The sequence below is a fragment of the Opisthorchis viverrini genome (assembly GCF_000715545.1).
Source record: "Opisthorchis viverrini unplaced genomic scaffold opera_v5_452, whole genome shotgun sequence".
Classification (NCBI taxonomy): domain Eukaryota; kingdom Metazoa; phylum Platyhelminthes; class Trematoda; order Opisthorchiida; family Opisthorchiidae; genus Opisthorchis; species Opisthorchis viverrini.
In genome coordinates this window covers 58,858-83,115 of record NW_008752114.1, presented here as the reverse complement: position 1 = coordinate 83,115, position 24,258 = coordinate 58,858, and the positions used below count along the sequence as shown (strand labels likewise).

The following is a 24,258-nucleotide window of genomic DNA, read 5'->3' as shown; positions in this document are numbered from 1 at the left end:
TGAACAGAGGATTTCGCGATACGCTTTCTGCAAGCGCGTGCAATGTGTGAGTGATTTGGGGGGTGGGGGACTCACCAGGAGTAGATGCAGGCCAAACGTGCTGAGTGGACAGTGGTCAGACAACCGATCCAGAAGAAACAAATCTGGAGATGGCGACTGCTTATTCTCTTCGACAAACTGTAAGAGACAAACAAATATAGGGAGAGAGACTGGATGATAGATCCGCGCGCCATCAAACTATTTAGTTGCAACATACGAACGTTCCGGGTAGTTTATCAAATGAAAGTTCATTGGCTGTTTGAAAAAAGTTGACCCATAGTGGTTCTCTTATGGAGGGAACAACAGTGGCTAGCACTTGTGTGACATCACACTTCCGCGTGAAACCTCTCAATCTTACAAAATTATCTCTCTCCCGAGGAAGCTGCTGTAAGGGAAGAAACACTTCGATCGACTAGCTAGCTAACTTTCCCAGTTAGTGCAAACTTTCCTGGAGAAGAGAAACCTCCTCAAGTGTTTGATTCAGATTAAAAAAAGAAATAAAGTTCTATAACCAATTAATCGGGTGCCACTACTATGCGCAACGGACACACTAACCTGCCCCCCTCTGTGTGGATAGAACTTAACCGAGAGGCAGGAAGTAGTTGAACAGTCGCTGCCATCTAACGACGTTTACTCCCTCTGACCCAGGTTCACTGACATTTGAGTAGCAGCATTAATGACCGGAAGTCCACGAAAATTGCTGATAGTTAGGCCGTAGCACCCTGTTGGTGTCCAGCTGCCATGCCAACCAGAGGATGCATGAGAACTAAGATAGTGTCGGGGTTGCCTAAGCTTAGACAGGAACAGGTTTACCATGGACCTTAACCACGTGCCCTAACCACTGAGTTTTCTCGAGCTCTTAGTCGGTACTCAGATGGCAGACGAAACTCTCCAGATACGCTGAACCCTTCCAAAGTATGACTGCGGTATTCAGATGGCAGACGAACCTCTCCAGATACGCTGAACCCTTCCAAAGTAGCCTCGGCACGGACGACGGCCTGGCCCGATTGAGCTGTGTAGAACATACAGTTTTTACTACAGCACGTAAGGACTTGTGGTCAACAGACGGACGATAAACACTGCTTCAGTTAGATTGGACGATAGTAAAAAAGGTACCAAAAGAACGAACAATTGAGAAATAATGACTGAAACTAGGCGCTCACTTAGAGACTCGCGATCCCATCGTCATTGGGCGATGCTAAATAACGTGTGACGAGCGATGTTACCAAAGGAGTGGCGTCATTGGAAGATGCTGTCTTAGCCGTTTAGTAATGATATTACTATAAACAAAGGGTCAACACTGTGGACTACATGTGATGTGCCGCACATCCTCTTCATTCACCCCTTCATTCACCTATCGATTGAAGCGACGGAGCGTTTGCCTCGCAATAAGTGCATTATTAGGCCCGTCTCGGTAGACTCAGTCACCTGGCAGGAACGAAAGAACCATGCTGTGCGGGTATTAGGCGTCAGTACGGTTTCGTTGAGATGCTTAGCCTATTTCCTCCGAGAGCCTTGATACAACCAAATATATGCCTGAGCTTTTTTAAACAAGATACCCCCCATCATAGTCCACTAAGAAAGCTACTTGTAAGATGAAAAATGAAGTTTTGAAAGCAGCTTGCATTGACGTCAAAAATGGATTTTGTCATTGCCTGCGGAGTGTGATGTAGCGTTCTTATCTCCCGCACCCCCCAGTTGACATGGTATGGCTGTCGTCGAGGACATGACTGCCGTTTCCGTCTGTCAAAATAAAAATTCCAACTCTACCCACACAAAAATGAGTGAACGTGTGGAAACCCACGCATAGGTGGAACATAGCAGAGCTTCAGATGTCCACGCGCAGTACGAGGCCTTATTAGTAGCTAGTCAAGTTGCCAGGCGCTAAAGCTGTTTCCACCATGGCGGGACTAATGCGGACTGATATGGAATTCACTCGTCCATATTTCGCGCGCTCTCGCAACTGACCCTATGTCATGTGACCCAAAAGTTGACTTGCCCCTTTCCATCTCAAATCGCTGATCACGTTTTCACGCCATATATCCGGTTTCACGCTGTATCCGGTTCTTCATCCTCTTTACATGAAGCAATGACAAAATCCATCCATCAAGTAATTCCAGTGGAATTCTTCGCAGGTGTTTTCGAATGAATTGCTGAGGTTAGACGTCTCGCAGTGATGTGAGTTTCAAACAGGGACTCAGGTGCCTTCCTTTCAGGAGTGAACACAGAGCCACCAATCGCGGTGGTTTGGTCATGTGGTCCGGACACTCAGTTATCGGATTCGGCACTACATGAAAGCAAGGGACGCCTGAATTAACAGAGGATACTAAAATAGAGTCAACAAGGACTTGAGTCTGTTAGCGAATATACACTCATTTGAAAACTAATTTGGTTTTTCGAGAGACTCACCTGAAACCCAACTGAACCTCTCGTTTGTGATGTTTCTAGTGATGTTTCAAGTAGAACATAAGGTTGACGGAAACTCGGGAACTGCGCCTACCTGATAAGCCCCATGAAGGGTGAAACCGGTCGTGGGCTGTCGACAAATTTTCAGCAACCTTATGAGTAGTACACCACAAGTATATATCTGAGTCTGTGTTTTCGACCCGGCCTTCAGGATTGTAGGGTCCATTCGACTCTCTCATCGCCTGGCTGAGGATGTTGCAAGATATGTCAGAAACCTTTATACTGGTGTGTTTTCACAGGACTAAAACTTTTCTACCTTAATTTCGAACTTTACCTCAGGACTTGATTTGATCGTAACAACTGAAACATGGGGCAGTTTGGTGCAGCAAATTCAGTTGCTTAAAAATATCATAAACGAGAGATTCGGCTGGGTTCCGGGTGAGTCTCTCGAAAAACCAAATTTGTTCGTGCAATGTAAGTAGAACATAAGGTTGACGGAAACTCTGGGATTGCGCCTACCAGATGTCGAAGAAATTCCAGCGACCTTATGAACCTTACGTCTAAACTAATGGCAATTCCTGTGTGGAAGAGTCTCCGGGGTTATGGAGCGTTCATATTCCAACATCTGAAGAGTGACGTAGACATGACGTTTTATAAATGACCAATTCGGATGATGAAAATCGATGGTGATAATGATGATATTTATAGTTTTCTCAAATCAATATTTTGTAGATCGCCCTCTTCTATGTGTGAGAATATACTTTCTCTTTGGATTGGCAAAAATACGCTGTCTGATCGACTACAGTTCATTTTTCCCAGACATTTGTGACTTGGGCGATGATGATAAACGATGTCCACCAGACGGCTTGGCCATTTTCACGTTTCTCTGTCAGTTCAATAGTGCCTAAAACGATATTATGTCTAACAGGGAATTTGGCAATATAAATCAGAAAATTAGATTCCAACATTTGGAAACTATTCGGAGTTGGTTGGCGCGTGAGTCAGCAACATTTTTCATCTGTTATCCTCTGGCTGTCCCCATTGTTGGGGTCTTGGACCCGGTTGGTCGGCGGAAAGCAGGCGAATCAACCACAAGAACCGGGACCTGAAAATAGTTCCTATAATTGATGTGTGTTTTAGGGACGGCTGAACAAACCAAATTAAAATGAGTTAAACTGAGCTCACGACTGATACAGTCGCCGGTACTGGAGAGATCGCTCAGTGGTTAGAGCGTACTAGCCGTAAGGTCCATGGTTCGAACCCGGCACTTACCTCTCGACTTACCCTGTCTAGGTTTGAGCAACCTGGCATTATCCCAGCCCTCGTTCTTCTTTTGTTCCCATCAAATTCGCTTGACCTCAACAATGAAATGCCTTCCGTAAACACCGGGACAACATATATACGCCATTTAGGACCAAAATATTTAGTGTAAATACCTGCGGCGGTAACATCAGAACAGCTCGAGAGCGGCTGCACTTGCCCGATTACCCAATGACCACGCAAAAAGCCCGAGAATAGTGGGGCTCGCCAAGAAATTGCGATAGATTTGTTACATGCTAAAAACAAGTCAAGGTTTGTAGTAGTACCAAGCGGCAAAGTGTGAACGATGGCCTGATCTGTGAGCTGTCGGGTACTACATTTGAGGTGAATCCAGCGTCGAAAAATCCATCAGGAGGCGCTAGCTGATGCCTCCGGCTGAACGGTGAGTTCTTGAATACGCAATATTCTGGGCATTACTCGGTCACAATTAGCAGAGCAAATTGCTTGCAATGTGTGTTGTGTGTTTCGAATAGCCGATCAGTGTGACACTTCCGAACGACACTCAGCTGCAAAGCAACTTATTTTTAACGGTAAGATTCCGCAGAATCTCTCGAGTAGAATATCCTCCAAGTGAATACGCTGCACGATGTGCACATACTCTAGGAGGAACTCTATACATAGGGTCGCTGAAGAGATTTTAGCAACCTTCAAGATGCCTGACATCCGTGTATGTTGAAAACACATGTTACGCCACTTCACTGATTCGAATCGATAAGAGATTCAAAAAGCATCCTTTCCACCTGGAGAGGCCTCTCGGCGAGACTGAATCCAACCAGAAATGGTGGATGAGAGAGAATAAACACTACTGTGAACTCACCAGAAGTGCTTTCAATCGGACACTTTTTTAGATGTATTGTTCGTCAAAGCTTTCACATGCGCATTAATTGGTTTTTTTCCCAGGGAGAGACCCAACTGATTCCAGCTAAATCTCTCGCTCATCATGCTCGTGGGCTGGCTGAAAGCTTTCAGCAACCTTATGAGTAGTATCTTCCATCGAGCTGGCGTATAATTTTCCGACTTACTCGTTGTCTGCGAGAATTCATGTGCATGCATTCATGAAAGTGCCAAAGTTTTCCCCTTTTGGCCACCATTCGTGTCTGAATGGGTTTACAACAAAATCCTCCAGAACGCTCAGGAAATATTTTTGACACCGTTGCGCGTCAGTTTTGTTTTTAAACGTTACTCCTGTTCTCATAGTTCCCTCAATTTACGTTGTACCTATGAGAATACGATGACTGTATTCACTAAGCAAAGCATCAGTTCATATTTCGCCTTGTGATCGGCAGAAGAACGCCAGTCAACTGGAGATTCATTGAAGTCTGGACATAGTGCGAATGACTGGTCAACGCAGCGCAGCTAAGAAATATGATGGACCACAGTTCGAAGTCGAAGCTTGTCTGATGAACTCAAGAAGGACGAAATCGGTTGTAGGATGTGCTTCTTGTTCGTATCAGTAGCTTCATCTTCGAGAGGACAAAATGTCGATATCTTGTAAATGAAGCCTTGGGCAACCTGATCTAAGCATAACTGTTTAGAAGGACCGGTCTCCAGTTCGATAATATCTTGTTCTTCAATATAGGGATTTGTAAAATAACTCGTTTCATACGCTATTTTGTCGACAGGTTCGGTTAAAGCAACACTGGTTTCTTTGAAATCCGTGTGCTAAACACTAAAGCAATGGATGGACCCCAATGATTGCTTACCTGGACTAACGATTCCACATCGAATTTCGACTCCTTCATCCATAAGTTTTTCAAAATCTCGGTGCCTGATAAACTAGAATCTGGAGTTGACGGTTCCACGGCATTGGACGTTTGAGTATCTATTTCTGTAGACTGAGTATTTTCAGCCGCTCCATTCAAGTGCTCTTGTCGGCAAGGTTCGGCTGAAGTTTCTTCTTCTTCCAGTTGGATATTGTACTCCAGTTCCAAGACTCCATCGTCTTCGACAAATGTCTTATAGATATAATCTGTGACCTGCGAAGAACTGGTGGAGATATTGTGCGGATTGCTAGCGCCCGTTCGTTTGGACAAATAAGGACGGAATTTATTGATCTTTTGTTTGTGTGGTGGTGTGCACGAAGGCTTTGCTAAATCTTTCGTCTCGTCTTGTTCTTCATTCACCGGCATTCCAGCCACTCCGTCGCTAAACGACAGCGAGGAGGACAATTCGCGAGAGAGTATGCGGCAGAACTGCGTGTGAAATAAGGAAAAGAATGTCAGCCTGATTGGTAGCAACTAAAAAACAAGCGAGTAAAACGGAAAATAAAGACGCCCAACGAGTTGCCAGCGTAAGTTTTGTTGTTTCTTGGTGTCGTTATTGTAAAAAACCGCATAAAACTGGGAAACTCTTGACGGACACGCTTATAACCAACTCACAAACTTGTGCAGACCTTTACAGCCAGGAAAAGCCACAAAAACACTCCAAACTTATCTCTTCCATTCCGATGAGTTTCAGTTCGGTAGTCAATATGTCGCTTTTGTCATGTAGCACGGCTAGGCCTTAGGCAGTTATTGGGCCCGGTTATTGAGACAAGATAGAAAATATTTGAATATTGGTTCATCGATTTTCAACCAGGATGACATGATAAGTTCGAGAAATTTCGGTTACTGATGAATACTACCAGTGAAAGGAAGAAGACCTTCGCTGAGGAGTTATTTATTAGAAAATGCCAACTGACCAGTTACAGATTATTGGACAGAGAAGCAGAACTCTCATTTGCATCTTATTTACAAAAAAAACTGGACATCCATCTTATCCTGAACGCGTCTTCCTGAACTTTCCTGGATATTCATTGACTGTTGCTCAAGTGCAAGCAAATGCTACAAAGCGACTCCACGAATTCCGCAATTGATCTCCCTTTTCTAGAGACGCAAAGCGAATTTACAAGAACAAAACATACTACTCGCATGCCTCCCCATCAGTAGTATCACCGTCACGCCAGTTCAAAATTTACAGGTTTGGGTGAAGCTGTTTCACGTATGAACCATAGTGGTCATCCATGGTGCTCGTCATGTGACCTAGTAAGCTAATGCCACGCTGTTTGTGTGTACGATAGTTTCTTCGTCATAATCAATAAATTGAGCATCAGCATTTGCAATCGGACGATGATGATGAACTTGGTCGTTAACTGCTGCATGCTTCGCAATGCACTACTGATAAGGCTGCCTGGAAACATAACAAACTAGAGATTCAGCTGGGTTCCAGATGAGTCTCTCGAAAAACCAATTAGTTTGAAAATGAGTGTGTTTTGTCTAAATCAAACTCTTAGTTTCACACTGCACAGCCCAGCGTTCGAATTTCCCCCTCAACCCTGTTTCGGAATTATTGGACGGATGAGAAATCCTAAATTGAATCTTGTCGTTTGAGAACTAATCATAAACATATATTGAGTTGGGCACTGAATGTTGCCCAAAGAGGTAGTCTGGTTCCTCGAAGTTCCCGTTTCCGAGTTCGAACAATACTTGTACTTAACGAACAGCCTGGCAAGATGAGACGGGTTAGTGGTTAGAGCGTGAATTTACTGATTGGAAGGTCCATGGTTCTCTGCATCTCCACTGGGCTTGGGTAACCTGCTAGCAGTACCCAAGCCCTCGTGCTTCTTTCAAGTGGCATGAAATCTAGGCTTCGAAAGGTTGCTACAGCTGAACGACGATTTTTCTAACGCATCGTTCTTGGAAATACAGTATCCTCGTAAACAATGTTGCCTCCAAAATCGTGGGTTCCAAATACTGCAGGAAAGTAACACTCGTTTCAAACGGCTCTCAAAACTGGACCACTCAGATTCAGGAGGACATGACATAAACGTTTCCAATGGTCAATCTGAAGAAGAGAACTGTTCAACGGAAACGCTCCCACATCCGTTGTATGCGGGTGGACAAGCACGAAACTATTTTCCACTTCCGGAGCATACTTTCCCCGTTCGATGCAATCGGCTCGACATTGTTGAAACGCACCAACAAAGTCACGTGAAACAGGGTCGAGAAAAACAGGGGGAGAGAATTCCAAGCCTGCTGACATTATTTCAATTAGTCAAACGGATCCTGAGAGATCGATGAAGTACTTGTTGTGCACATAGAGCAGTTCATCCATGCGCACATCCCGGAGTGTTCTACTCTTTTGTCCTCCCCGGCTGTTGCCAACTTTAGAAGTTTAGTTTATTTTCACTCATTACTTATCGGTATGATCCTTCTGCCAATCAAACGATTTTAAGAAGTAAATTGTGTCACGCGACAGACGTGAATAAGTAGCGTTTGGTTTCGGATTTTATAGTTTAAACATTTTTGTATGCCAATATGAAGACTGACAGACCCTCCAGCGATCCCCTACTGAAAGATAGTCCAGAGCGATATTGCACACTTGGCATGATGGTTCAATCTCAGAGAACAACTGAATTCTGACATCTTCGTAAAGTTTGTGGAATGAATTGCAATTTCCGATGAGTTGGAACTATATCATGATTCTGAGGAAATGAAATCGGGAAAGCAGAATGTATGGGGTGATTCGTCTTTCAGCATTTGAAAGGCGCTCCTCAAGGTCTGTCTGTCAAGGAAGACAGTAAGCTGCGAAAATCAGACTCATCGAAAAATCAATAAAGACGCCACTGTTCCTCAAGTTGAGGAGAATTAGTATCCCTACTTGGGAGTGGGCAATTAGAAATGAGTCGAGTAACCTATCGAAAGTTGTATGGAATTTTGAAAGACAGGTTCCTTGACTGATTTACTCATTTTTACCGAAATCCAGATTGATCAGCCTTTTTCCAACAAGATCATCCAGCAGCCGATTTTCACTTATGCTCACCCGACTTTACTACACTAACTTAAGTGTGTTCTCGAGCCTCGGCAGGAAATCATGAACCGGATAATGGAAGGCGGCCGGACAGGACAACGTCGTTATGGCAATCGTGATCTACTTGGCGCAACAGGTACGGAAACGCGGGGATTAGATTGGTGAGACTGTGAACTGGATTGTGCGTGATGATGGAATCACGTGTAACTAATTTGCAAATCAATTTGGTTTTCACAGGAGACTCAACTGAATCTCTCGTTTATGGTATTCTACAACTGAATGTGCTGCACCCAGGCTGCTTCATGATTCAGTTGGCACGACATTCTACTTGAACCCAAATTGGACTGTTTTCGAGTATCGTGCCAACTGAAACAAGAGGCGGTCTGTGTGCAGCACATTCAGAGAGATTCAGTTGAGTCTCTCGTGAAAACCAAATTGATTTGCAAATGAGTGTATTTCTCGACAACTCTGTGTTAGTTTTTTGGGGCATTCATTTGGGTATTTAACAATAAGTCACCTTGAGGCAATCGATTTCTGGTCCCCGTTCTACGTCTCTTTCTTACGCCCCCTTGACTTTGCTCCAGATAACACCGGTGTTATGGGCCGTCGAGGAATTCCTGCTGCTCGGTTGAAGATGGCTAATTACTTTACGTTTCAAATGATTCACAGTTGATTATTCTAGAACTCAATCATCTTGTTAATGGTTGTTTGACATGGTCATGCGTGTGTGTGTCCGTTTCAATCAAGAAGAAGGTAACATATATGCCGATCATTTCACGGATTGGTGCTAATGCATCCACGCGAATCGGTCTCGGTTTGCGTGAGCTCTCTCCCGTCTTTCGATCCTATTACTGCGCAGGATCACTAGCATGGCGTGACAGAAATCAAATCAAACTAACTTATCAAGCTCTTCTGAAACTTGGATAGTTAATTGCTCTACATGGCTGGTACTCCCGGTGAGTAAGAGGTGTGCTACTGAAACGATCGGCACTGCTGTAAATCAAACTCATTCTCGAAAGAGTACAAACCTTGGTTGATTCGGAATGAGAAGAGTGTCAGTTTCCAAGACACATTCAAACTGTGAGTGAGCAAATCTTTGGGTCTTGAAGGTATGAGACAATGTGACCTCGCAGTGAGATGGACCAAAGGTGGTTCGCTGGAAACGGGGAAGAAGTCAGCCAGGTTCCAAATGCATGATTTAACAGTCTGATCTCCTTCCGTAGTTGTTGAGTAGCTGTCACGAAAGGCGCACACCATCAGACTGACCGATGAAAATCTCTTTTGCTCTTGTCGAGCAAGACCACACCACTCCAGGCGAGGTCCCGCATGAGACGGCGCCCAGTCACACAGAGCTTTACCGGAGCACAGCTGAATCTCTCGTTTGTGATGTTCTCAGGCAACTGAAGGTGCTGCAGCAGGCTGTCTCATGCTTCAGTCGTACTACTCACAAGGCTGCTGAAAATTCGTCGACAGCCCAAGACCAGTTTCGTCCCTCCACTTTGGGCTCATCAGGTACTCGCAGTCCCCGAGTTTCCGTCAACCTTATGTTCTACTTGAAACATCACTAGAAACATCACAAACGAAAAGTTCAGCTGGGTTCCAGGTGCGTCTCTCAAAAAACCAAGTTAGTTTGCAAATGAGTGTATATTCGCGAATTTCGTGCAATTTGGTTTCCAGTAGAACCTAAGGTTGACGGAAACTCGTGGACTGCGCCTACCTGATGAGCCCCAAAAAGGCCGAAACCGGTGGTGGGCTGTCTACGGATTTTCAGCAACCTTATGAGTAGTAGATTACAAAGATTTATGTGTTACCGGAGCAGTTTTTCTAAACGCTCGGAAAATAGCTTTCCCGAGGCCGACTGGAGTTCGTCGAAGGAGGAACCCAACTTGGTTGTTTTCACAAGATACAAATATTCGACCTGACAGCTTGCGACATCATCCACCAGTTAATTCGATACGGTATTTAAAAGACTTCTGTCATAGAGATCATAGGTTCATTCTTATCCTACGTTTCTCCCTGTGAGTGAAGTGACCAATCAGAAAGCTTGGGCTGGAAAGTCATCGTTCATAGGTCACACTTGACGTTCGCACCAACACATAGCACACAGCCTTACGTCACCTAGCACCCGATTCGAGCACACGATATTCGGTAGAGCGAGGCTAATCGTGCACCCTTCCGGCGCCTAGCTACCATGCTACCCGAAGGAACCACGAGGGCCAAGATACTGCCAAGTTGTCCAAGCCTAGACAGAAGCAATCAAAATGCAGAGGCTGGATTCGAACCACGGACGTTTCGGATCAGTGCCTTCACCACCGAACTATCTTGAGAGAAAGAGAGAGACTACTAGTTACGAGGCCTGTGAATCTCTAAAAAAACAACACCTAACTTTAAACGACAGTCATATTTTTGTTTAGTACAAAATCCGTCTAAACAGAGATCAGGATGTAAACAGACCGAAAGCAAGTAGGTAACTGACAACGGGCATGAAGACAAAAGTGTTCCTCCACAGGTAACCTGGTTCATATACCGCAATGCTCATTTGCACGGCACACGAATAGTGAATTATCCCCTTTCTCAAACCATTCTATGTGAATTTTAAAACTTTCCTAAAAGAGACCCACTGCTGAATACTCCACCTTCAACGAATCCATCCAAACAGCGTTTACCCTTTGCGCACTTTTCCGGCCTATAAAGTCATCGGAAAGGATTGACCTGAAACGTGATGTTCTAGAACGCTCTCGCCTTAAATGCACTTACTTGACCGTCCAGTTGGCCTTTATCGACTGTTGTCTCTTCTGGGGAGTGGTATCTCCGGGTTACTTTTGCGTGCTTACAGGATTGTGAAACCATTTTCTTACGGGCATTGTTCACCCGTGGAATGCTCTTGCAATGTAGTCGAGCGTGTATCCACTCAGGATGACCAACTCATCCATTGATTCAAACGCAAACTTCCAATGCCCTCCAAGTTTTAACCACAGTGACCGTGATCCTTTACAAGGGAATTCTCGCCACATTTTTGACGAGATGGTCCAAGTGGCGAGAGCACGAACTTACTGACCGGAAAGCCCGTGGGACCATAGTGACCGTGATCCTTTACAAGGGAATGCTCGCCACATTTTTGAAGAGACTGTCCAAGTGGTGAGAGCGCGAACTTACTGACCAGAAAGTCCGTGGTTCGAATCCGACCTCCGTTTCTCGACTTCCCCTGTCTAGGCTTGGGCAACCTGGCAGTATCCCGGCCCTCGTGCTTCCTTCGGGTAGCATGGCAGCTAGGCACCGGAAGGGTGCTACAGCTGAACACTTTACTTTACTTTTACTGGTTCACTAATAAAACTCTAGCCACGTGACTTGTCATTTGCTCGTTCAACTGATAAAAAGGCGTCATTCCCTAGAGGAACCCACCCCCCAACTAGGACCAGTTAGGCCATCTCTGTAGGTGTTGGAATTTGGCCATCAAGTAGTTGTTTTCAACGTCCTTTGAATGTGGTCCTTCATCATCCACGTACGACAAACGTGCTGATGATCAGCTGACTAGACTGAGTTCCATTCTTGAGAAAAATCTTTATCTAGTGATGTACGATAAATCCTACTGGTGTACATCGGACTGGAAGGATAGTAGTTGGTTCCAGTGGCTCTTTTTTCATCGTGCATATTCGATTTTCGTCATGGGCTCACAGTTTTCAACCAGCTGATTGCTACTTAATTTAGTAGTACAGAACATGCCAGTGAGCGAATTTAGGTAGGTAGTACCTGCTCGCTATGTTAACCCAGATCCGTTTAGTACCAATACAGTTTGTACAGTTTGTTCTGAAGACTAGACCAGCATCTGTTGGCGTGGAATGTGATAGAAACCCGTTTAACTCAACCTGGTGTCACGTGAGCAAAATAGGGTCGCTTCTATGTAAGGTACATAGAAGCTGAGGTTCAGCTGACACGTGATAAGCAACGAGTTCTACCTACAATTAGTTAATGGAAATCATGTGCAATTCCTTTTTGGTGGCCTCAACCTTAATAAATAAATGAAGAAATCACAAAAAATAAAATCTGTCCAGAATAGTTCATCTTGGCCCTGTGGTTGTTCGTGTCAGTCTTCAGGCAGGCGACATAAATCCATTGACTTGAAAAGTTACCAAGGCCGAGAGTGCTTGCTAATCCAATTCCACCAATACGGTGTGTTTGTATGTCCTCGGGGCCTCAACTAAACAGAATTCTGTCTGTCTAAAAAGAGACGGACAAACGGGTCTACACTGAAACAAAAGTACATTTTGTAACAATGAAACGCTCGGAAACTCGGCGCCCAAGTTTTGTAACAGTGCCCAAAAAAGGACCGACGTGGATGACAACCATGCGTTGTTTTGGGAAGAAAAACGCCACTAAATTTTGTGTGTAAATCCGCTGGTTTCTTTGAAGCCAGCTTTGTCCGCGTAAACCTTCTTTGTTCGAAGATGTGGATATTGATTTACAGATGGAACAGTGTCCCTTCGAGTGGACCACACTACCCCGTGATCACCGGGAATGCTGTTGTGGTCTCTTCAGGGCAGTGAACTGTCTTTGGGGAAACCTGTCTTCTTGAGGGAGGATTGGTATGTCGACCAACAGAGGAAAGCTCGACAACTAGTGTGAAAGGAAGGTTGCACTCGCATGGCAGTTCTTGTGGGATGTCGAGATAATCTTAAGATTACGCCTCTAATGTAGCATTTTACAGAACAGACTCTACTCAATCAAGTGGAAAATGTTTGGGATCGATTTGGAAGTCTTCATTTCAGAGGGGTTTGGTAAACAATCGGTGGATTTATTGCTGGGCAACGTTTCGCTTTTGACACAAAAGCTTCATCAGGCCAAGTGAGTAAGTAAGTAGGTTGATTGGGCTTTAAGGCAGTCAGGGAACCAATCCGTGAGATTCCTCCTAATGACTAGTGACTTGATCAGTGCGGGGTGTTCAGTCTGATCATCCTGTTTGTTGATTAGTGGGGATGACTAAGCTTTACGATAGATTGGTGGGGGGGGGGTTTCGTCTTTATGATGAACCCGGATTTTTTCGTCCTTGCTTCTTCAGTCTAGGACACCTTAATGGAAAATTCCTCTTGGGGTCGTTCACAGATTTCGTTCACCTGTGTTCATCCAAGGGTGCTGGGACAATTGGCTTGGGGATGGGGGAGGAGTGGTTAATTGCTCACTTGGTCTGACGAAGCATTTGTGTCAAAAGCGAAACGTTGTTTAGAAAACAGTGAATTTTCAGCGATGCCTTCTAATTATCTGTACAGGATAATAATCCGGTTATCTACCAGTGATTTCCAATGAGGATTTCATCCTGTAGGTGAAGTCGGTGTAGAGCCGAGGATGGAAAATCACCAACAGGCTAGTAGTTTAATTGACCGGTCGGCCACGAGCTACTGAGCAGCTCTGTGCCTCGCTTGTGCTCAGGTTAATAGTATGAGGAGATTGTCTGAGTACATGAAGAACGCCGCTCCAGTCGAACTCGCATCCTTCCTGTGAATATGGATAAAAGATAACTAGTGTAACGGTGATACTACTGATGGGAGAGGCATGCGAGTAGTATGGTTTCTTCTTGTAAATTCGCTTTGCGTCTTTTGAAAAGGCAGGTCTTTTGCGGAATTGGTGGAGTCGCGTCTTTTGCGGAATTGGTGGAGACGCGTTCAGGAGAAAATGGATGTTCAGTTTTTGTAAATAAGATGCATATGAAAGTTCTGCTTCCCTGTCCAATAGTCTTTAACTTTTCAGTTGTCATTTTCTAATAGGTAACTTCGCAGTGAACGCCTTCCTCCCTTCACTGGTAGCGTCTTTCAGCAGTCAGCTTGTGTTCATGCATTCTGGTGGAGAGCAGAACCTTTCTCGTTTGCCCTATATATCAGTGTGGCAGTTCTTGCACTTAGTCCTCTGTATGGCATTGTTCTTGGATCAGATTATTCTTCTGGTTCTGATGGTGCCCTTTGCAAGGTGTTCGAAACTTTGTGGTCGACCGCTTATTGTACTGTCCTAAGAGCCTTGCATTCAAGTCAGTCTATGTGATTCTTCATCGCCTGTGGCGTGGGCGTGACATCAGTTTATCCGTAAAGGGTCAAGTTTACAGTGTTGCAGTGCGCTCCATACTGTTATACGGGTCAGAAACCTGACCACTGCGGGCCGATGACGTCAAAAGACTTGACCATCAATGTCTCCTGAGGATTGCCCGAATCTGGTGAGAACACCGGATCAGTAATACTAAAGCATGTCTAATGGTTTTCGGAAGCAGCAACTCTCCCACGATAGATGAACTGATCACACTGAATAGGTTGCATTGCCGTATGGCAGTCGACCGACTTCCTCGAAAGTCCTTTATGCAGAACCCCGCGAAGCGTGGAAACCACTCAGAGAAGATCAAACAATGACTTGGAGGCAAGTCAGTACCGGCGAACCCAGCTGAATTCGTCAAAACAGGAAACACACTTTCGGGTATGGCCCAGTCGCGCTCTCACTGGCGCTCGTGCATCCAAGCTCATGACTTCAAGGCATAGCTCCCCTCCCAATCTCCCCAACTGATAGTGTTCTCGTATCAGTTATACCAGATCCAGCCTTCAACGCGTAGCCATTTACCCCTCTACCTCTCCAAGTCATCGGTGAAGGTAACTATGACAGCTATAACCACTGTGCGACAAATGAGTAGTCGATGATGATTTCAGCGAGGTTCTTGTTGACATATAGAAGTAGGGCTCGTTTTAGCTTCCGCTCGGTTCTAAGTGATCTCTATATGAAATTCCTTGGAAATATATTTCTGTGGACGAAACAGCTATGCAGTGTTTTGTTCACTGTAACTTACGGGATAAAATCCATGATATATATATATATATATATAGCCTGGGAGCACTGACATAACAGGCTTACCACGGCCGATTGAAACAAACGGCAGATCGACTTTTTTCACCCTTGTTGAGTCTGTAACTCAAAATCACCGGAGCTAATGGAACACTGCCGGTCAGATCAAAGCTGATTTGGCAGTTGATTACACATAGGCTTATTGGAATGAATTTAGGCGTGTGTTGTATTAATCTCCAACATTCCGCTCAATTTGTCATTTATCCACGGGCACTGAGATCATCGCGGTACACTGCGGCAATCACAGAGGCAAAACAAAACGGTCTTTGCGTGCTCCACAAGATAACTGTTTGCTTCCGACAACTTTACCAGAGCAGATGGTGTGGCACCATTGCATTGTTTCATGTATTCGCCTCTAATTGCTTTGTGATCACACCTGGGTACCGGAAAACACAGAGGAGAACACAAACAGTAACATTTTGAAAGGAGCTTCGTTGCCATGACAACCGATGGTTCCTCCATGTTGAGTAAAGCGCCTACAAAACCCAGTTGGGTGATGCCAAACATTGGATTCAGTGGTTCCCTCGTTCAAATTTGAATTTGTTCCCATAAACCAGGCGAGATATTCCGTAAAGTTCAGTGATTCTGGCCACTTTGAAGAGGACTCTGGCAGCTCCAGAAAACCGATCAATTGGTGGATCCCCCCCCCCAAAGAAAGGTTAGGCTATCTGTGCCAGAATCCCGGGTGCTGACAAAGTGATGTACACTGACAGCTGTTGGAAATCGTGTCTAACCACCAGAAGGAAGCACGAAGGCTGGGATAGGGGCAGGTTGCCCAAGCCCAGACAAGGGAAGTCGAGAGGCAGAGGTTGGGTTCGAATCGCGGACTTTCCGGCCAGTAAATTCCCGATCTAACCCCATCGTTACAGCCACTGGCGCTGTGTTGGGTGTTTGTTTGATTATCCAACCGTTAGTGATCATTCATTCACGTCTACAGGTACTTGTTTTTCTTACAATGATTTGGCTCAGTTGCAAAAGATTGAGCGTGGGCGGGTCTACCTCCCAACTAGGATCAGCGATGGAGATACTGTTGAATGGTATCGCTATAAAGTCGACAAAGTTACCCTACAAGCAATCAAATTCTCGGGGTGTGGATCATCACGTTCACTTTTGCTTGCGTTTATATCCACCCTTAGTTCGAATCCACACAATTGTAGTTTAAACAAAGTTTTGTCAACTGATAGTCAGCATTACGGCTAGTCAAGATGCATAAACACCGGTGCACGATGGCTATGCCCAATTCAATGTGTCTGGACAGCCGACCATATTTGAACTTGAACTTAGAGGGACCATTTTTTAGCAGTAATCCGTTCAACTATCAGTGTGGACGAGCATTCCTGGAAACAGTTTATCGGTTCCGGCGTGAAGTATCAACCGCTTGCGCGAACCAGGCGATACTTATATCCTCATGTATGGTACCAATCTGAGCAGATAACTACGCGAAGATCAGTAAGAACCACCCTGGAACAAGAGAACTTATTTGAAAACGCAGCCGGAGGTGATATACCGAACGTTCCTACACCTGATAAGTCAGCATTCCATCATCATCATCATGATCGACAGCATGACCTCGGTGTGCAACACCGATGCTTCACTGCCGTACAACCATGACTTATTTGAAAGCCTTATTGTAAAGAAGAAAGAGTAAAGGTAGAGAGGGAAGGGACTTAGTGCTAGCTTACCACAATCATTCCGAGGTGCCTATACCTTCAGACACTCACTCAGGCAATCTGGATAGAAACTGGCAACAAGAACGCCATTGAAATCGGTTGGCCACGTCCCCCATACTAGTTTGAACACCAAACCGTTCGATCACGAGCGCCACTCATTCTTCCACCATGGATTCACATAACGTGGATCTATGCGATTTCATTGGCTCCTCGACTGGGCACTTTTGAGAAAGGACAATGAGTGGCCCTATATCTTGTCTAAGTGGGAGTTCATCACATTCCATCGTGAACCGCGCATGTTCGACTAACGCCTTCATCGACGTCAGTGTCTAACACCGATGGTTCGCTGCCGTACCACCATGATTTATTTGAAAGCTTCATTGTGGGTATAAAAGAATAAAGGTGGACGGGGAAGGGACATAGTGCTGGCTTACCACAATCATTCTGAGATGCCTATACCTTTAGACATCCACTCAGGCAACCTGGATAGAAACTGACAACAAGATCACCACTGTCATCGGTTGGCAGCCATATCTTGTAGTGTCTCCAACCAGGCACAGTGAGGATCAGGCGGTCCCCATCGTGGAGGGCGAGTAGCATCGACAGCACCCAAGCGTTTCGTGATCTCCTTCATACTCCTCTGCCAAGTCAAGGGTTGGTCACCTCTCTGTTTACGCCACTCTGAATTGGGCATGGAAAACATCACCTACCTGATGAGCCCCAAAAAGGGCGAAACCGGTCGTGGGCTGTCGACGGATTTTCAGCAACCTTATGAATAGTACATTACGAAAACAGCACTCTCTTCGGCAAACGATGGTTAGTCATATGCAACACATGTCCCAACCAACGCGGCTTCTGGTGCTGGACACATTCTCCAATTGAAATACCCGTCGCACAACCGAAAACGCGCTTTCTAACTGCTTTATTACGGAATCGCCGACACCAACCCACACTAGCTATGGTTCTGAGACAACGATTGTCAAACACCTGAAGACGTCTCAGTTCAGCTGCTTGAATAGGCCAAGTCTCACAGCCACACAACAAAACAGCCCGTACTGTAGCTTGATACACACGTCCCTTCAGATTCAGGGATAAACCATTCTGAAGCCATAGGTGTCTCAAACTGGCTAGAGCGACCCAGGCCTTGCAGATTCGTGCATTCACCACATCTGTCACATTACAGTCAGAACTAATACAGCTTCCATTCCATATCAATGAAAATGAGAGATAGATGAACAGGTAAAAGAGTACCAGGCATCACTGAGAGTCTCGATGGTGATGCATTAGCCATCTGCATGGGGTCATCTCTTGCCCTCTTATCTGAACAGAGCTGCTCCTCACAGCTTACTTCGCAGGAACAGTTTATCAGTTTTCCGTTCACCGTTTCTGATTCCGACAACAAAAAAGAAACGTCCAGGGTTCCACGCCCTTTTTTGCCAACTGGTCATAGCTGGTCAACTAATTGCCATAAGTAACTTCAACATTTTCCTCCTGGTCTTAGATTGGCTAATTCTTATTTTCTGGTAATCTCAGTGACCGGGAAGAACTACGGTATCGGTGGAATTACCTACAGTTTCTCCTGGTGCTTGGGGGGGGGGGCAACCCGACGTTCTCACTATTTTGTAAGTCTGTATTGATTACAACGATTGGTGATCTAGTGACCTGAGGAAGAACAAAACACTTTCTACGGGGCTGGAAGATAGTTGACGATTGTCAGGATAGAAGAGACGTCTGTTCGCTCGGGGGATAACCACGACGTTCTAAATTACTTCACTTCACTACCTGAGGGATTCACGTGGGAGTCACAACAACAACTTACTTTCGCTCTCGCCAAGCTGCTCACTGATCGTTTGCACTGCAAACTTTCCAGCACCTCCAAGCACCAATCGAAATCACGTATAACCCGTTCCAGTTCCTCCTCGGTGACAGATTCTGAAAGATAGGGTACAAATTCGAAAATATGGTCGATTTTCTATGGAGAAAAAAATTTTGGAAAATAAAACCGAAGCGAATCGATATTTGGCGTGCCGCGACTGGGAAGGATATAAAACAAATTTCGTGCTGCCTTGTCTACTGTTAGCAAGCCCATCTTTTCAACTGAAGGAAACTAGACGAAACTAGATGACGGAAGTTTCACTCACTTGTAAAATTATCCCTCCTCTGAGCTGCTTTTGACAACCCATCACTCGAGGAACCGGTCAACAGGCACGGCCACGTGACGTGATTTCTGTGTCCTGTCCAACTGAGAGCTAATCACACTGCTTATCAGCCCCTCGCCGCCAACCACTGGCCGGAAGTTCGCCACTTCGAAAATCAGCATTTTTCAAATCGACTTGCTTGTTTTTGCATTTTATAGTCATTTTCCTACTAGTGTCCTGCAACTCACTGAAAGCTTATCAGTTTTCTCCCACATTCCTTTCCCCCGATTATTGACAGGGAGGTCATTTAGACACAGTGTTGACAGCAACTCAGCCGTTGCAAATGATTGTCGGAAATCGAAGATAAACTCACTGGTGATATCACCATGACTGGCTGTAATCTCAGGACGGGTGGAATCGCTTCTCTGCGAGGCGATCAGCTGTTCTAGGTGATCAGTAAAGAAATCGGTTAGCGAAAAGTGACAGAGTTGTGTTTCGTGCCATGGCAGTCATCACTCAGATGACTGTCTGTCATTGCATGCCTCTTGGTGCAATGAATCTATGAGTGAGTGCAGGCGTGCGCCAACAAAATAACCCCGTTTACCGGTTGGTTTTTCAGCTCATATCTTTGGTAATCCATGCTAATCCTTTGCCTAATTTGGCTCTGATAAGACCTCCGTGGTTTTGCCTACCAGTCAACCGGGAGTAGTCCAGGAGTGTAGGAAAGAACGACAACTAAGTAAGAGCTCTAGAAGTTGAGGGCAAAATTTGGCTCGGATAATGCTACTGTGGAATCGTTTAAAGTCAGAACAGCGTTATCCGACGTTTCGGTTGCCGTAGTCAGACATTTCAAGGATTTCTGGATACCAGTCAAATGCAGCGCCGTTTGAGTCCACTATCGTGTGTTCCTGTGGTCAGTTGGCCGTCATATCAGATGAGCATGTGTGATGAGTGTCTATTGGCGCTCAGCATTCGCACGATGGAACTGAATTTTCGAAAGCTATGACGTGTCCCTGATGGACTAAAGCAATCGGGCGATTGGGTTCAGAGTACCAGGCCAAACTTTTGAGCCCCATTTAGGTATTTCGGGGTCCCAGCGATGCTGGGAAATTATTCCACCAGATTTTTCCGCCAGAGGTATGATTGCTTCAGTGGATTAGGATGGTTTTTGGTTTGAGCACTTGCGCAACAAAATGCAACATTTTGGCGCAAAAAGTTTTACTACATTCGTAAAGATTTTGCATCTAAGAGCATTGTGCGGCTAATGGGCCCCGTGTCTATTAGCTGTGTTCGTTGTGTGCGTGCGTGCGTGTACTTCAATGACGCATCACAGCCAGTACAGCAACAAATGGAGACGCACCTAATCAAGGTACACACAATCACGCGTAACGCACATAGGGGTAACACACACCCACGCACGTTGGCCACGTGTGACTGCCACCTGGCCACAGGAACACACCAATCAGAGGACATGACAGTGGACCTAAATGATGCTGCATTTGACTCATTGACATGCACGAATCACGGAAGGCGATTTAACGTGAACTGGTATGATCACAGTTCGTTCTTGGGCTCTCCGTAATCCCACCAAAAGAAAAGTCTTTGAATAGTGGTCACAGCAGGGGTCCCTGTCGATCATTATTTAGTGCGAGAAGGCCCAATCAAGAGATGTCAGCTTCTCTCAGGAGAGACAAATCTCCAATTTTTCTTGACCTCACTTCTTCAAATGAATCATCGTAAACAATTTTCTCTCTCCAACCATAAAGTTTTTGTATTTGATGTTGATTTCGAATGAAAATCAAAGTACACACACAACCACGCACACACGCACACAGAGCTAATGCACACCCACGCACGTTGGCCGCGTCTGACTGCCAACTGGTCACACGGATACACCAATCAGAAGACAGGACATTGGACCCAAATGACGCTGCATTTGACTCGCATTCGGTTGATTGTGAAAATCCTTGAAAAATGCTGACCACGACAACCGAAACGTCAGATTACAATATCTCATTCCACTACGCTGCGTTTTAACTTTAAAAAAAATGCCAAACTAAGAACTCTGTTCCAAAATGCACAGGAAATTGAGAAAAAGGAGTGGACGCTGTCCTGAAAAAAAGGGTAAACATAACATCAAAACGCTTTCGTGATGGAGAACGGTTGTGAGGCAGTCAAAAAGCTTGTCCATGAATTTCAAAGTAGATATTTTCGTTTCTAAATTTGAATACTGCACACGTACCATTTACAGATTAGTGGTAATGGACCAAACCTGTTCCAATTTTTGTTACGCACCTACTCCCCGAGACCACTGGATGTATTGGATCTCCCCTGAGGTTGTGCGTTTTTCGGTGGGAGCAAGGCGGCGAGGGGCACTGATGTGCATTTCCAAAGTGGAGAGAATCGCTTTTGAGTGGTACTAAAGTACGAGCGGCTCAACTGCGTCTTATATAAAGAGAAAACGGACAGGAGCGGTCAGCTGAAAGGTGTGAGACTCGCAGCTCTAATGAATCAGTCAGGGCCGTACACAAATCGATTGTTACAGGAATTCTCCCGCACTTATATCAGTCGATTTCCTGTCATTTCTAGTAGTTTGAGATCGGTCAGGCAGAAAAGACGGAGTGGGCTTTCGTCCACTTTACCATAGTAGCATATATTTTACTGCTTGCTGTCCTAAAATGACTTCTCGTTATCACATGTCGATGGTTTCCAAAAACTGTCCGGTTTTGTCTACCATTCAGTCATTTCCCCGGTTTTAAGGGTGTGTGCACACGGCACTTGGCGCATGCCGAATCACTTGGACAGGTTTGGTGAACAGATCAACTGCCAGTAGATAGCCAGCCAGCAGGAGCATTCCTGTGGAGATCAGTTCTCTCTCTCTCTCTCTTCACTCTGTGTGTCAACTCTACTTTATTACTCTTCCAGTGAGAGCCTCCCAGCCGAGGTTTGAACTCGATGTCGCCACAATCATAGAACTGTCACTGTTTGGGTCACACCTCGTGTAATTTTCTATCCACATCCGGTTTTCATGCCACTTTAGAGTGCTAGTTGCCCTGAGTGCTCGGGTTCCTTAAAGTGCTTTCGTGGAAGCTCTGTTCGAGATGCACCATGATTGCCGGGCTTCGCTGAATGCGTAGTGGATTCCGCATCGCTCACGGAGTTGGCAAGACGAAGTGCTTATTAGCACTCTGTTAACCCCTTGAGATTCATCACTGACACACACACACACACACACACTTCCGTCATTTAGTTGTAACGAGGTCTGTGTGTCCTTGTCTCGTATCCAACTCCACATGAATTCACAACTCACTTGAATGATCCTCCATCTCAGTTTGGTGGACATCTACGCCTTCCTCGATTAGTTCTTCTCTACTACTGCCGTGTTTGAGCTTGTCAACTCTGTGGAGTGAGTAATTAGAAGAATATCATGAATCGGAGATAGAAAATCTAAAAACATTGACTGGCTGTTTTCTAAAGAAACGTAATACGTTGACACGTACCAATCGTGAAAGGCGAGTTAAAGTAAACTGGTATGATTTTAGTTCGTTCTTGGCTATCCTCTCAATAGGCTTTGTCAGTCAATCCGTGTAAACTATACTATCAACTACACTATTCTCCGCAAGCCCACCACAAAAGATTCTTCTGAATTGTGATCACAACAAGGATCCCTACCAACCATTACTTAATGTAAGAAGATCCAATCAAGAGATATCAGTTTCTCCAAGAAGAGACGGGGTGAGGTGGCTCAGTGGTTAGAGCACGAAGTCAATGAACGGAAGGTCCATGGCTCGAACCCAACCTCTGCATCTCGACTTCCCCCGTCTAAACTTGGGCAACCTGGCAGTACCCCAGCCCTCGTGCTCTCTTCGGGTGGCATAGCAGCTAGGCACCGAAAGGGTGCTACAGCTGAGTGCGTTTTTCTACAAGGAGAGACATAAATTTTCATTTTTACGTGAAATCTTCTCTACAGATGAATCATAGTAAACAATTTTGTATCTCCAACCATAACGTTTTTGTATTCAGTGTTGATTTCGAATGAAAATTTTTAATTCTAATTCATCATAGCTACCATGCCAGACAACATAAAATGGCAGTGTTTACAGTTCACTTTTATTCACAGCGACTGATTATTCCACCTGAATTTGAACTCCGAAAGCCCGCTTTCCAGGCTTTATAAGTAGTATGTGTATTACTTGTCACGGTTCGTCGCGTCATCTTTAACGAAAGCTGCCCATCTGAACAAGACGTTCAGATAGTATAAGCCAGTGGCTAGTCAGACTGTGACCTCAGCTTGGTGATCACCCTTTGCCACCATGATCAAAGCTTTTTATCAAATTGGGATTATGCGCCTTTACTACTATTTGGGGGGGGGGCTGGCGGATATGGGTAATCAGCCAAAACGATCGATATATATTCAATATATTTGTATTCATTATCACTCGCGGGGTTCCCCGTATCAGAGTTCAAAAGCGGGGTATATCTTCGGCAGTGTTGGGCTTTGACAAATATGCGAGCGTCTTGCCAAAAAAGCCGGATGTGCCTAAATCGGTACAACTCACTTTAGGGGAGGGGGACGCGTTCTGGTTTGGAAAATGGTCACATTCCACTCCTTTTATTGCGAGCGCCCGGATAAATCGCACGGTTTCGAAGCGCGAATTTCGATTGCCTACCATCTGCTTGAGTGCAACCAAATTGCAACCATCCAGAGTCGTAAACACACAACACCACACGCACGTCTTCAGGTTGGATGAATTGTTTTCGGTTCAGTCAAAGATGATATCAGTCACACCCCATTATCGTTGGACAAAACTTGTGCGCGTGTCTTTCCACCCCCCACCCATCCACTCTGGTTGAGGCGCACAAAACACTGACTTGATGGAGGTATTCTTTGGAAGAACTAAAAACAAACTCGTTGTCCTGTAAAAAACATCGACCGAACTGAACTTCGGATTTGTTCCGCGAATTCATCTGATCAGTCACGTTTCGGACAGAAGTGCAGAGCTGGATGAGGGTATGTGGGGAAT

General features: G+C 45.2%; 1 protein-coding gene across 1 annotated transcript in view; it reads right to left on the bottom strand.

Annotated features, from left to right (window-relative positions):
* The window catches only part of T265_11168 (hypothetical protein), a gene marked incomplete at both ends in the record, with an annotated part of 113,759 nt that overhangs the window by 66,105 nt on the left and 23,396 nt on the right, over positions 1-24,258 (bottom strand). The window contains 4 exons of the mRNA XM_009177756.1: positions 76-177; positions 5,469-5,957; positions 18,916-19,028; positions 22,545-22,633. Of these exons, the coding sequence (XP_009176020.1) occupies positions 76-177; positions 5,469-5,957; positions 18,916-19,028; positions 22,545-22,633 (793 nt within the window). The remainder of the gene's footprint in view (positions 1-75; positions 178-5,468; positions 5,958-18,915; positions 19,029-22,544; positions 22,634-24,258) is intronic.